This window comes from Hetaerina americana, unplaced genomic scaffold (genome assembly GCF_022747635.1).
Source record: "Hetaerina americana unplaced genomic scaffold, ioHetAmer1.1.p SCAF_9, whole genome shotgun sequence".
In the NCBI taxonomy this organism is placed as follows: domain Eukaryota; kingdom Metazoa; phylum Arthropoda; class Insecta; order Odonata; family Calopterygidae; genus Hetaerina; species Hetaerina americana.
Window position 1 is genome coordinate 76,719,892 of NW_027287538.1, and position 14,263 is coordinate 76,734,154.

At 39.0% G+C, this 14,263-nt stretch overlaps 1 protein-coding gene across 1 annotated transcript in view; it reads right to left on the minus strand.

Annotated features, from left to right (window-relative positions):
• Nucleotides 1-14,263, minus strand: part of LOC139698727 (nuclear pore complex protein Nup133-like) — a 54,200-nt gene that overhangs the window by 23,377 nt on the left and 16,560 nt on the right. Inside the window, exons 10-17 of the mRNA XM_071597620.1 lie at nt 12,975-13,164; nt 10,602-10,711; nt 8,391-8,497; nt 8,189-8,288; nt 7,581-7,700; nt 4,584-4,718; nt 3,773-3,974; nt 2,808-2,941 (exon numbers count right to left, since the gene is read on the minus strand). Of these exons, the coding sequence (XP_071453721.1) occupies nt 2,808-2,941; nt 3,773-3,974; nt 4,584-4,718; nt 7,581-7,700; nt 8,189-8,288; nt 8,391-8,497; nt 10,602-10,711; nt 12,975-13,164 (1,098 nt within the window). The remainder of the gene's footprint in view (nt 1-2,807; nt 2,942-3,772; nt 3,975-4,583; nt 4,719-7,580; nt 7,701-8,188; nt 8,289-8,390; nt 8,498-10,601; nt 10,712-12,974; nt 13,165-14,263) is intronic.

Here is a 14,263-nt window from a genome sequence, read left to right on the forward strand (position 1 = left end):
AAATCATTCGCCTTGACTGGGACTCGAACCCAGATCCCTCAATATCCGGTCGAGTGCTTTAGCCACTTAAGCTACCGAGGCGTCCTCTTACACTCTGAAATTTTGGGGCTTTTAAAGGAACTAGATGTTATGACGAAATACCGTACATACAATGTCACATGCATTCGTAGTCGTGCGCGAGGCGCCACTGTCCACGAGGTTAAAAGCCAACTTTAAACACGTATGGTGTTTTCCCTTTGACAAATTCCAAAGAAACTGCGGGAGATGCCGCAACAGTAACTTATAACGGAGTCATCCGCTAATGTGCATTTTAATGCAACAATTTCAGAGCGTAAAAATCATTCGCCTTGACTGGGACTCGAACCCAGATCCCTCAATATCCGGTCGAGTGCTTTAGCCACTTAAGCTACCGAGGCGTCCTCTTACACTCTGAAATTTTGGGGCTTTTAAAGGAACTAGATGTTATGACGAAATACCGTACATACAATGTCACATGCATTCGTAGTCGTGCGCGAGGCGCCACTGTCCACGAGGTTAAAAGCCAACTTTAAACACGTATGGTGTTTTCCCTTTGACAAATTCCAAAGAAACTGCGGGAGATGCCGCAACAGTAACTTATAACGGAGTCGACAACAACAACAACAAGCAACAAGGCGAATGATTTTTACGCTCTGAAATTGTTGCATTAAAATGCACATTAGCGGATGACTCCGTTATAAGTTACTGTTGCGGCATCTCCCGCAGTTTCTTTGGAATTTGTCAAAGGGAAAACACCATACGTGTTTAAAGTTGGCTTTTAACCTCGTGGACAGTGGCGCCTCGCGCACGACTACGAATGCATGTGACATTGTATGTACGGTATTTCGTCATAACATCTAGTTCCTTTAAAAGCCCCAAAATTTCAGAGTGTAAGAGGACGCCTCGGTAGCTTAAGTGGCTAAAGCACTCGACCGGATATTGAGGGATCTGGGTTCGAGTCCCAGTCAAGGCGAATGATTTTTACGCTCTGAAATTGTTGCATTAAAATGCACATTAGCGGATGACTCCGTTATAAGTTACTGTTGCGGCATCTCCCGCAGTTTCTTTGGAATTTGTCAAAGGGAAAACACCATACGTGTTTAAAGTTGGCTTTTAACCTCGTGGACAGTGGCGCCTCGCGCACGACTACGAATGCATGTGACATTGTATGTACGGTATTTCGTCATAACATCTAGTTCCTTTAAAAGCCCCAAAATTTCAGAGTGTAAGAGGACGCCTCGGTAGCTTAAGTGGCTAAAGCACTCGACCGGATATTGAGGGATCTGGGTTCGAGTCCCAGTCAAGGCGAATGATTTTTACGCTCTGAAATTGTTGCATTAAAATTCTAGCAAGGAATGGTGCTTTGAGGTCATCTCATGAAACACATCTAAACCCTGAATTTTGATTCTTTCTACCAAATACAACATTCCCCTCCTCCATTCACTTGATCCTTCAAATGTTATTACATTCGGTACCTGCCACATTTAATCCCTTCCCCCATTGAATACGATGGAAAAAACCATTCTCTCTCTCTGTTGTGGACTTCTGGAAAGTATTCTAATTGCTGCCTGTATAATTGTAAATGAAGAATCACTTGAAGAGAAGAAGTCATCGACTTGGAATCATCTGAGGTAGCCATTGAAAGGATTTCCTGACATGGATGATTAAGTTCACCCAACTCTCTCCCTTGCATGTCACTTGGAAGGGAAAAGACATGCTGCCAACATATATTGCAGAATTTAATGTGTTCACATGCTGCAGTGTTATGAAAGGAGACTGAGCAATCCCTCCCGAGTGATTGAGAAAATAAGGAAAGAGGAATATAGGGTCGAAGAATAGTTCCCAACCATAAATAACATTTTTAACTGATCATAATGAACTACTATAAATGGCCTCTGCCGAACTGCATGCCTTTTAGTTACCATGGACTATAAAATGAAACCCCATTTGCAATTTTAGAGAGGATCAGATAAATTACTGATGCCATACGAGGAAGTACAGAAGATATGCACAGAAATAAGCAGACTAACCCTCTCTTTATTGCCTAATTTAAAACAAATTCATACAACATATTTGATGGCAAATGAGATGCACCCTCATCTCAGTAGTACAAGAAAGATTCAACAATCCACAAAAAAGGGTGGGTAATTTCTTGAAACAACTGGTTCCATGGAGTAAGAAGAGGACAGCCTGGTTTGTTACTATCAGTGGGGATAAAATGTGATCAAGTTTTCTCGATATTTCACTCCCACATCTTTTAACATCCCACATGCAAGAAACGTGACATTCACATCTCATAACAGCAAGCGATGAGCTTGATATTAACAATCCCAGCTACAACTTTCTTTCGGAATAAATTATTATTTTTGGAAAAAAAATACTTCTGATGAAATGAGAATATAAAATCGATTTTTATCATTTGAAAAGGGTTTCTCTAGCAAAGCCACCAGAAAAAGACCACAGTAAGAAACTAAATTTGACCACAATACATCTTTCATTGATATTTTTAAATATCTTTTACAACTTACTTATCAACAAAAAATAAAAATCATCCATTTCAAACTACTATCGTTCGTGTACCAGATTTAACTCTCACAAATATTAGTCTTCAAAATAGTTCTATGTTGATTGAAGTCTTTTGAAAACTGATTTGTTTTTCCAACATGATATCATCATAATGTCTTCGATGCCAAACATTCCCTCACCAATCTCAAACATCGGAAATAAACTAATATGAGAGTAAAAATGCAATAAATCATATATTGTTACATGAAAAAATGAGAACAGACCTGCTCTTCAAATCTATCCTGGTATTCACTCATCCTTTCATCATTCCCAGTGATATCACAGATACGGACAAGAGCTTCAAAGTCACAAAACTTCTCCGCCAGGACTGCGGCTCTTTCATACTCACGCTCATCAACTAGAAAATATAACATTCGGACCAAATTAATGCTCATGCACACATCAACACAATAACATGAGCTTACAACATCAGAAAACATTTTTACATCAGTTAGTTAAATTAAAGTTATCGTGAAATGATTAAAACATACCAGTTTTTTAAAAAAGAACATATTTCCACCAGAGTCAATTAATCAAACAACCGGCAAACAAACAGGTGGAAAGTAAAGTAATGAAAATCTGAGCAAAATGCCAATTTTATGATCATCGTCCTGAGCAGTAAATATTCAAATTAGTCATTCAAATAGCTCGGCTTGCCTACAGATCAAAGTTACACCCATGTACCCCCAGCCCACAAGGTGCAGGCTGATTTCAGAGCACATTTTGGAGTGAAGAAGTGCATCATATGGGCCAGGAAATAAGGTGAATTTCACAGCAGAGAAGGAAGCCCCAAGTACGCGAAATGGGTTTGACAAATGATATTGCCGGAACAAATCAACCGAAAAAATGAAATTTAATAAAAATCTTATCTTACCACCAACCATCAGGTTTCCAAGGATTTGGAATTTGGAAAAATGGAATCCAACATTGTTAATTCCACATTATGTTAACATTAATTTGAATTAACAAAGTTGCAATCTTTCTTTCCACAAGTTAAATTTACTAGAATGCTGGGAGTTGGACGTTCTTCCTCCAGCACATTAAATCATAGTCACCATTGCAAGCCAATGCAGCAACATTCTTAAAGCCACGCTCACGTGGCGCCAAATAATTCTTTCCCCCCCTCCAGAAACACGCATCTTCTTTGCACAAAAGTGAGAGGCACGCAAGGGTGCGCATGTACACTCACAGAATGCCTTGATGTAAGCAGACCTCTTCACTTCATATTGCTGGAGGCAGGATGCATACTCCCCAGTGCCCTTGATGCTCTCCAGGTGGCACCGACATCCATCCAGGATTATATCCACCAGACTCACCAACTGATCGCACAACTGATTCCGTAAACTTGGATTACCCGCCAACCGCATTCCGTTCTTCAGAGTAATGGAATGCTACACAGGAGACCACAAATCTCTCATGAGTGACCAACATTTTCAAGCACAAGAACCACGCATTCTTAACACGGACATGTGAAGATGGGTTAACCACAATTTTCAATTAATTCTATCATAAGAAAGCATCATGAGCAAGGGTCAATGAACTTCATATGCAAGAACTTCTTTTTAATTTTTGAAAGCAATTCAACGATGTCCACATGTTACATCATCCATGAATCACCAAGATGGTGCAAAATATGCAAGTGACACCCCAAAAAGGGAAAATATGACATACTATTGCATTAAAAAGAGGGTGCAATCATCTCCTGTTCAGTCCCCTAGTTATGTCTTTTCAGAATCATTCATGACTCCAGATTTTCCAATATTTTCTGGTGCCTATGAACCCTTCCAATAATTACGTTAGATGTGTAATCATTAATTCATATTCTTTCCCTGCATGTAAATGTGAAAAGGATTCATGATTAATCATTATAAAAAATCAAAGGAGCATAATATTAAACGATTCTCGACCCATGCTTTTCCCAAAAAAAATGGCAACACCCTTAGGGTGCATTGTGCTTGCCACACTTTAAGGGCTCAACAATGCAACAATTAAGACCACACCTGCAGGAAGAGGGCATCTGCAACACCCGCTTTGCCTGATGATGCCGTCCAGGGTAAATACTCCATCCCGGGCAAATTAGGGGCAGATAATCTGTCGTTTTGCCTCCTAAAATTAATCACATCTTGCAGAACAGTCTGGAAGAAAACAAGAAGGCATTTCAAAGCGTGGAGGTCCATTTGCCGATTCACGGAGACTTGAAATATCTGGCCAACCTTTTGTTCGATGAATGGCCATTTCATTCAAAAGCAATATCAATTCATGACGCACATGATTCCACCACGCTACAGCTGAGATACATTCCTGAGAACCTCTTTAGGTTGAATTTGTACTCAACAAAAATTGTTTAAAGAAAAATAGCAATAATCAGTGGTAATTAAAAATATAATGCCCTGAAATAATGTTAAAATATGTAATCATACGATAAAAAATTTACTCAAAAAGTTTAGACATAGGGAATTTCCACTAAGGAACCTTATTAATAAACAGTGTGAGACTAGTGCTTACATAAAGATGCTGTCTCAATGAGTCTTATCACAAAGGTTTGTTTTTTATCCCCAATGTGTTTTAGTCTTTAATTAAAATCTAAAGACAAAACAATCCAGCTCACAAATAAGTTGCAAAGTGAAGGGACTCTTTAATTGCCAGGATTTGACTACCAAACAGGAAACTCAACTTCTCTGCCTTTAGGAAAGAGGGTCACAGGGACTAAGCGACACAGGCCCATTCAAGAGGCAACATCTCACAGAAATTAGCATCATTTCACTTCATTATATGCACACTAGGCACATCACCAATTTCTGATGCAAAGAAACACAAAGAGTTCCACACAATGACAAAGATTGTAGCCAACGAAAAATACACCAAAAAACCGACTAATACACTTTCAGGAAGAAGACACAAGTAGCAATGGAGGAACAATACAACACAAAACCCCAAGGAAACAACACTCCCAAGTGGTGAAGACTCCCTTTCCCCAGGAATATATTGCTTAGAATCCAACACCTAGCCTCCAGGAATAATTCAAGGGCAGTCCACAGCAGACACTCAAAAACATTCTGGGGCACAACGAAGAGAAAATAAACATCATGGAACAAAACAGAGATTATGTTCCCAGCTGTTATGACCACAATCTCATACACATTGGCATACTGATAGAACATTTAACATCCAAACCAAAGAACACCAAACAATGAAAATACTTCTCAATTTGCTAAACACCGATTAACAACCAATCATAACAGTGAATTCCAAACCAGGAACCTACATATAGAGGAGAAAGGTTAAATACACTCCCAAGAGTTGCACTCCCAAGAGTTGCACCCCCCCTGGGTAGTGAGCTATTGTACCATTCCCCTTAGCTCACCCATCTCCCTCAACCACGCAGAACTCTGAAGCCCCCCCCCCACGCAAGCGTTTGATAACCTTTACCCATTAGGAAGTTCCTACATACCCTGATTTTCATCTACATCTACTTCTACATAATACCCTGCAGGCCGCCGCGAGGGCGTGTGGCGGGGGGTGTTAGGACACCAACGGTAATTAAGAAAGAAAAAAAAACCACAAATTTATACCATCCACCAACAAAACATGGCATACATTCATACAAGAACACTTGCACCCCACACACATGCAAACACCCAAACTACCAAATAACATACATCAACATCTACAAATATATCTGATATCTTTGCAATGTTTAACTTTGCTCCGACTTGTAAATTCAATGTTTTTAATATTTCTAAAGTGACTTCGGTTTCTTACTATTATGATTTCTGATTGTTCGGGGAAAGAATAAGTATTTGTACCTATCTGTACTGGAATCCATCTCCCTTATTTTATCTTTGTGGTCTGATCTACCTAAGTAGTAGTGTAAGGCCATTATAATTCCTTTAGTGTCATCACTAAACTCGTTTGTTCTGAACCTTTCTAAAAGTCGTAAGCCTCGCTTGTTCTCTTCGTATTTCAAGTGACTCTCACCTTAATCCCCTAAAAGACCAGTCACACTTTGTTCTTATCAGAACAATTTTTAACGAACCTGGCAGATTTTCTTCGGACTTTATCTAATTCTTTTGGCCAAATCTTTTCCCACGGATCCCAAATACTTGCGGCGTATTCCAAATGAGGTCAAACTAGAGCAAAATAACACCTCTCTAGAAGAGACCTCTCTTTATTTTCCATGTATGCCCACCTGATGATGCCACACGGTGGTGAAAGCATGGCCCTATAGATCAATACTATTCGTGGAATTGTTGCATTTCATTTTTCCTGCACGACATCTTTTCAAAAGTCCCTCACAACCCTCTCTTTGACCCCTATGAATATATTTCAAATCTAACAATTGTTTAAACTCAGACCTGGGTCCCGAAATCTCCCCGCTCTTCCAATTATCCTCATCTAGCCCAATCCCATCCAACCTCTCCTCCCCACAATCAATCACAGAGCAATTCCATTACCACGCTCAGCCTGCCATCAAAACGGCATAGCAACTTCATCTTTTCCTCTCTCTCTCTCCTTTCCATTTTCCTTTGAACCTTGCATCCCTCAGCCCTGCCCTCATCTCCCGTTGCTGCTTGGATGGAAGTGACAGTGCGGCCAGCATCTTATCTGGTCCTGCAAGCACCCATCGCCAGTAAAAGCGACCAAGCCCCATTAGGCTCTGTTCCCCTCTCCCATGGACCCCTCCTTCCCCACTTTGCAATCCCCGATAGCCTACCACAGTATTCCCATTTGGCCATCTGCCACTTGAACAACCATCTTCTGCAGTGCCAAAAACACCTCACTATCCAAGTGATTATTAATATTGATGCCATATTTGCTCCTGATTCATCCAAATGCGGCGGCCAATGACAGCTATCAAATTGTTCACCGTTTCTCAATTGGAAGACTATTGAGATCAATTCCAATGAGTGGACATGACTAGCCAGATCCTTGAGTCTGCTCAACTTCAAATTACAACAATATTAGTTTCATGCATCTTAGAGTCAAATTGTACCTACGAGAATAATGGAATTGGCTTCGGCAAGAATGGTGGCAACTTCATCGGGAGAGCGACTGCTCTGGGCCACTTCCTCCGAGTACTGGCTCAAGAGTGGAATGGCTTCATGGACTCTTGACACCTGGAAAGAAAGGACACTCACCTTGAAATGCACAACATCTCATAGATTCATGCTCAGAGTTATCACATCCAAAACAAAATTACCTTAATATTCCATTTACTCATTTGATAGGGAAATCATTTTAATGAACAGCCACTACAAAATCTCTGATACACATGCTTCTTGGTGAGCAAATGACACAAAAGAAGTGGTTCAGTTTTGTAATACAAAAATTAAGAAACATTTCGAGCCACAGCTTAGCCTTAAAAAGAAGATTTGACTAGCAACTCAAGGATAAGATGTGTAGTTTCAGGGGTGGCTTGGTGCAATCCAAATATTTTTCATTAATCATGGCCTGAAACATAAGGGAGGATCTTATGCACCTGTGCGTCTCATGGGCTGGGAAATATGGCAAATGAATATTCTGCACCCTCAACTAAGGAATAGCCTGCATGTACTGAAGACTTCAAATTTTTTAAATGATTTGAAACAAAAATGTGATGACTTACCTCCTTAAAGAAAAGGTCCACATGTGTCAAACAGCCATCAGCAAGTTTCCCCCGCTCAACTTGAACACGCTTGATAACAGGATCTAATAAACCATTGTGGCTGCAAGCAAAGACATGGCCATCATTAGCATTGCACAGAGGGAGGAGTGGGTTCGTTTGCTTATAATGCAGAGGTATTCCAACAAACAAGGAAGACACTTACATGGGATGAAGAGCCTTCAAACTGATTGCACCAACCAACTTTTCTTCATGCTCGGCCAGCACATGCCAGGTCAAAACTATTCTCCCATTCACAGTTATCGAGGAGAGCTGTGGTCAAGAGAGAGTATAACATCAGAAGTTGCTGACTGACTAACGCATCCCTTTTATAAAGGTAATCATTAAAAATTCATACAAGACCAAATGAGAATGAGATATTTTTGTAATTATGATACTGTTTTTTCCATTACCGAAGAACAATTCTCCACCATAAAACTTGGTTGTTAGTTTCCATTCATAATTATGATTAAATTTTATTTTTCAATCAGTGTAATTAGAATACATCTACAACACCAAATGTGGCCTCAAAACTATCTATTTTTTGCATTCTCAAAATAATTGGAAGCATCATTTTTCAAGAATACTGCCTATTAATCCATCTGCTAAATCCTTTCATTGGTTCTTAATATTCAATTGACTATGGTGACTACTACGGCACGATGCCTCAGAATACCAAGGGCACTTGCTAAAGGGGCTAGCTATGTAGGAGCCATTGTCAAAGGTCTGTTTAATTAGATAGAAGGCATCCGAAGTGGTAGCTCTACCTTATCTAAAAACATATTCAGATGAATGTAGCAAGTCAAAATGTTGCAGGTAATTCAGCTTAACAATTATAGATAGATTTTTCACATATTTTGGAGAAAACAGACAATACTGATATTGGCCTATTTTTTTCTGAATCATAACTGGGACCTATTTTTATGAATTTGAGCTCCTACTGCAGCTTTTAAAAACATGAAGGGAGAGAGTCTTCATCGATGGATAAATTAAAAATGTCAGAGAGAGAAGTTTAGCGATCCATTTAGCAGCACAGTTGACGATTGTCGACGGGATTTCATCATATCCTACAGACCACTCGTTTACAAAGGAGGCGATGACATTTTGGATTTCAGCAAGAACAGAAGGAAAAAGAAAAATGGGATGTGATTTGAATGCAATTATAAAAAACATGCCAAACTTCATTTGGTTTTTCAATGAAAACATATTCAAAACCATTTTCATTCAAAAGCTAGATACAATGCTTTTAAAGGATTTATTACAACCCAGATTACTTAAAACTGAGCACTCATCTACTTTTAAACTTTCCAATTTTGGAATGAGAAAGTTAGAAGCGAGGTTAAGAACTTACACAATTCCACCCATCACATGACACAAAAAATAGACATTTGAACAACAATGGCACATGACAGCTGAACCACTCGCACATTTGTGAGAGTGGTTCTCATAAAATCACACGTCTTTGCCATGATATTACTCTGTGTCTGGGCGATGGGTGTGATGTAGCAGGCAAAGATTCATATGCTGTTTGTGGCAATGGGAGAAGTATTGCTGACACAATCCATTTTTCTACAATTCTAAGTTTCCTCTTTGGCCTTCCATTTTGACTTGCAGTCACAGATACGCTATTCAACCAAATGCAGCGACAAATTCAAGGTCAGGCTTAGCTCAGAGAATTGTAAGTGAATTCAAGCATTCATTTCACAACAAATGTTCTAAATAATACTAAAAACAAGAATGCATGTAGACAGATTTATAGAACTTGAACCCCCTCAATAGGTCTACTTGTGCTAAACAGTCAACAACTTGCGAGAACAAATAAATGTTGCTGCATTAATAGAAAATATTTGACTTTTCCAAATAAATAAATTCATAACTAATCATAATTTTTTCCACTTCTTTCAGTAATTGTTATTTCTTCAATAAAAATGCTTATTTTCAAGTGCCTTAATGTTTCTTATGTTGCAATTGGAAGGAAGTAATAAAATAGAAATTGAAATCAATTTTAAACTCTGTTGTAGTCCATTTAGTTACAGCATCATCCAAACATGTATTTACCAAATATGTATTTATCATTTAAATATGTATTTGTAATTTTGTATCTCTCAATGAATCTCTTATTTTCATTGACATAAATGGTACATAAATATTCAAATTTATTTGGTAATAGCAGATTGGATTTAAAACCTTCTCAAATATTGAGATTCAGATTCAAGAAAATCATGAATTCAAACAATTTTTAATTATGTTAAAATCAGTTCTCCGTGAACATGAATCCAATATTTAAACGGCTGAAAGAAAGTCCAGGCCCACCCTCAAGAATTTGTGCCCCTGACGTGGAGGGGACACCAAAGCTATGGATGTGCAACAAACTCACCTTATCCCAAATGAGCATTGCCTTGAGAAACTCTAAATACATTTCCAAAGCTTTCTGCTTTCCCTGAAGCTGATTCAGTATCTGAAGGGAGCTGGTGGTCTTCAGACTGACTGTTTTGGAACAAAATTGAATTAAAGCACACAATGAAATCAATCAGTTAAAAAAATACAAATCTTTACACTAATGATTTAAAAATTCATTAATTTATACTGAATAGGGGAAATTGTACAAGAGGCTCCTGGTTTAGCTTCATATCCTTCATTCCAAAGTCCAAGTCAAAAGAATGTGGACCCCAAAGTGAGGGAAAAGGAAACAATTGGTATTCAAATGAGGTCTTCTGCCGTGCCCTGTAACACCAGCAGCTTATCATAACAGTCCAATTTCTTAATCAAGTCTGTCATTTATGGACTCTTTCTTGCAAATATATTCCTTGACCCTTGCATCAACTGCAACATCAAGAGTGGTGGAGGGGTTAGTGCATCCTGATAACCCCCAGAGCTGTCCTGGTGAGAGCAATGATATTTGCACCTCGTAGGGTCACCCATGCCAGATAGGTCAAAGGATAGGAGCCACACGAAAGGTAGCCTGCACAGCATCTACTCCTAAGTGAGGTGGCTGCAAAAGGCACCTGACCCCGATGTTGGGAGGCCATTTGTGTAATGGTGTCATGTTACAAACACTATTACGGAAGGTAACCAGAAACCATATCAATTAAAGGTTCCATACAACTATGATGGATTTAGATTTGACTCCTGATAACTACGGGACTATGTGCAATGGCAGTGTGCTGTGCTCGGTGATGGGAAAGGCAAGTCTTCTGCAATCATCACATCAAGAAATCCTTGCAGAGCCAAAACGACTGCAGCAGCACAGAAGAGGACAGAACCAGTTGCAATTGGAACTTGAAATGTTAGGACTACACTGAGGATAGAGATACCAGAAAATATAAACTGAGAAATGGGAAGAGGATATACAGATGCTATAGCAATGTGCAAGATGAGATGGAAGGATAACGGGGATTATTGGAGTGATAGTGATAGACTATAGTGGAGCAGAGGAGAACATAGCCAGCGAAGGTTGGCAATAATGCTGAACAATAATGGGGGAAGAAGCAGAGTGAACAAACATAAAGCACGCAAACGACAGAATATTATTAATAGAAAGAAAAGCAGAACTGACTAACTTGGTCTTTGTTCAAGTCTGCATGCCACCAAGATATTATAGGAAGGAAGAAGTCAATAAAGAAAATGATCATTCACAGGACATAACCACACGTGTTCCTGCAGGGAAATATTTGACAGCGATGGGAGATTGGAATTTGACAGTAGGCGAGAGGAGAGATGGTAGTGGGGTAATGAACCCGCGTAAGGTTTAGGAACAATTTTCAAATTACATAGAAAGTTAAGCTCCCTATGCTTCCTCAATAGAAATATTAGATATTCTGTAAATTTAGAGGTCCTTCTATCCATTTAGCATGGTAAATTTTATTCTCATGTTACTTTTAATATCCTCTTCTGGGGTTCCTCTACCCATGCGGGCACAAACGAAGGAAGGGTGTGTTATACAGGCAGATGGAAGCTCTGTCAGGAAGTAAGAAGGGACATCTCATGCAAACATTCGAAAATAGTACCACAAAATAGTACAAAAATAAATAGATTAATTTAACCAGGGAAGATTTAGGAGAGATGGGAGGTAGTAATAGCCATATTAGCGGAGGAGAGAGGAATGTGGGGAGAAATCCAAGGATGCAGGAAAAATGGCTGCAGAACATTTTGATTGGAGATGAGATGTTGAGGACTGTGACTGAGGAGTATTGGACAAACAATAAAAATGTTGGAAGAGAATAGGCAAGTTTTATCTTATGAAGGGAAGAAGAAATTTTCCTGGATTGAAGAACATTTTAAAACAGTTTGGGGTGTCATATTGTGTTTTCTTAGGACAGGCTAAATGTATCGGTGTTCAGTCCAAGTCCATCCAAAATATACCTTACAGGATACTCTACCACACATAAATTTATCCCTTTAATTATCTAGTCAATAATACATTGACCTAATCCATCATATTTAAAATGCGATTTCACAATAAATATTTTACTTATATTATACACTTTTTATTTATCTAGACCACATATTATTTTAATTATTAATTTATGATTAGAAATGGAAGTCAAGAGTCAAATACATTTCTATGAGGTCAAACACAAATAACTCACACAAAATAAGTAGACTTGAGGAAAGGGAGAATATATAAGAGGAGCTCTTGAAACTTCTACAATTTTCTTATCAAGGCCACGGCTCCTTGAGACACAAAAGCATTCTGTTGCCCTCAACGAATTAGTCGTACTTTTCTCTCGAGGATGAGCAAGCAACTGACCTGACGCCTGCTTTGAGTCCGACCACCGAGGATCACCATCGGGGATTTCATCAATAATGTTGAGGCTGGCCGCGACCACCACCTGATCCAACAGCCTGTCCAGGTCTGCCTTGCTCGACCCCTCTGCTCGGGGACCCCTCCCCACCGACGACTCTGGGATCAATTCCTGCAGAAGGGCCTCGCACTTGGCCTGAAAATCATATAGATTTTCCCCAAATTAAACTCGTGATTCCTAGAGAAAGCCATTGCAAGGAGGCTTACTTTTACACACCGTAATGGATACAAACCTGCAACACACAAGCCCTTCCCCATCTTTATGCCTCGAGATTATTTGTCAAAGGGCATTCATTGCTTTTTACATGTGGTTACATTAATGGTCTTACCATTTCCTGATGAAATTTTCTTCCATGTGGCAAATGTATAAGTTTTATAGGCTTATGAACACCAAATGCCATTCATCCGGTCTGAATTCTCAAAATGAAAGAACACTTGCCCATCCTCTTAGGACTCCGCCTGTGCTACCTGTGGCACACATCTTGTCAGCGGAATCCATCTCCCAACACCATTTGGTAACACCATACAACGCCAGATTTGGCTTCTTTTTTACCACTTCCATTGGATTTGGCCACAGAAATTTGATTGTGTAGGGGTATCATTCAGTTATAACCTTCTTGAGAATATATGACAAAATTAGTGCCATATTTTCTGGAAGCAAAGCAATACCACTACTTACTTACTCCCTGCACATCTTTATCGTCGGAATTCTTTTTTCCAAACAATTCTCACCAATTACAAATTATTACTAAACAACTTTACATAACTTTGGCAGTTACTGCTGAATGGTTAGCGAAGTTCATTAATGAAATAAACTGGACAAATCAGTTGCAAAAGCAAGTACATTTTTGAAAATTTGCAGACATGAAGTCACTATGTGCAAACAAAGAGAAAGCAGCAGGCCCAATAGTATTTATACAACAACACTGTATACAGCAGTCATATTTCAGATGTAAGAGTATGCAATAAATTCTCAACTATCTGTGTTTTCAGGTCATCCATTTTGCTAATTATACATGCCATTCTATCTCTTCCTAATGCCTCAAAATTTTTTTAAAACCACAATTTTAAAGATGATTAAATGCTCCAAAAGCATTTTACCGCTTCAGATGCTTTGAATCAAATGCTTTGATATTCTATTTAAAAAACACACAAGTTTGAAACACCTTTGTTTTCTCAAATGATTTCAATTTCACAAACTCAAAAGCTGTCAACAGTACATGATGTTTTGAATT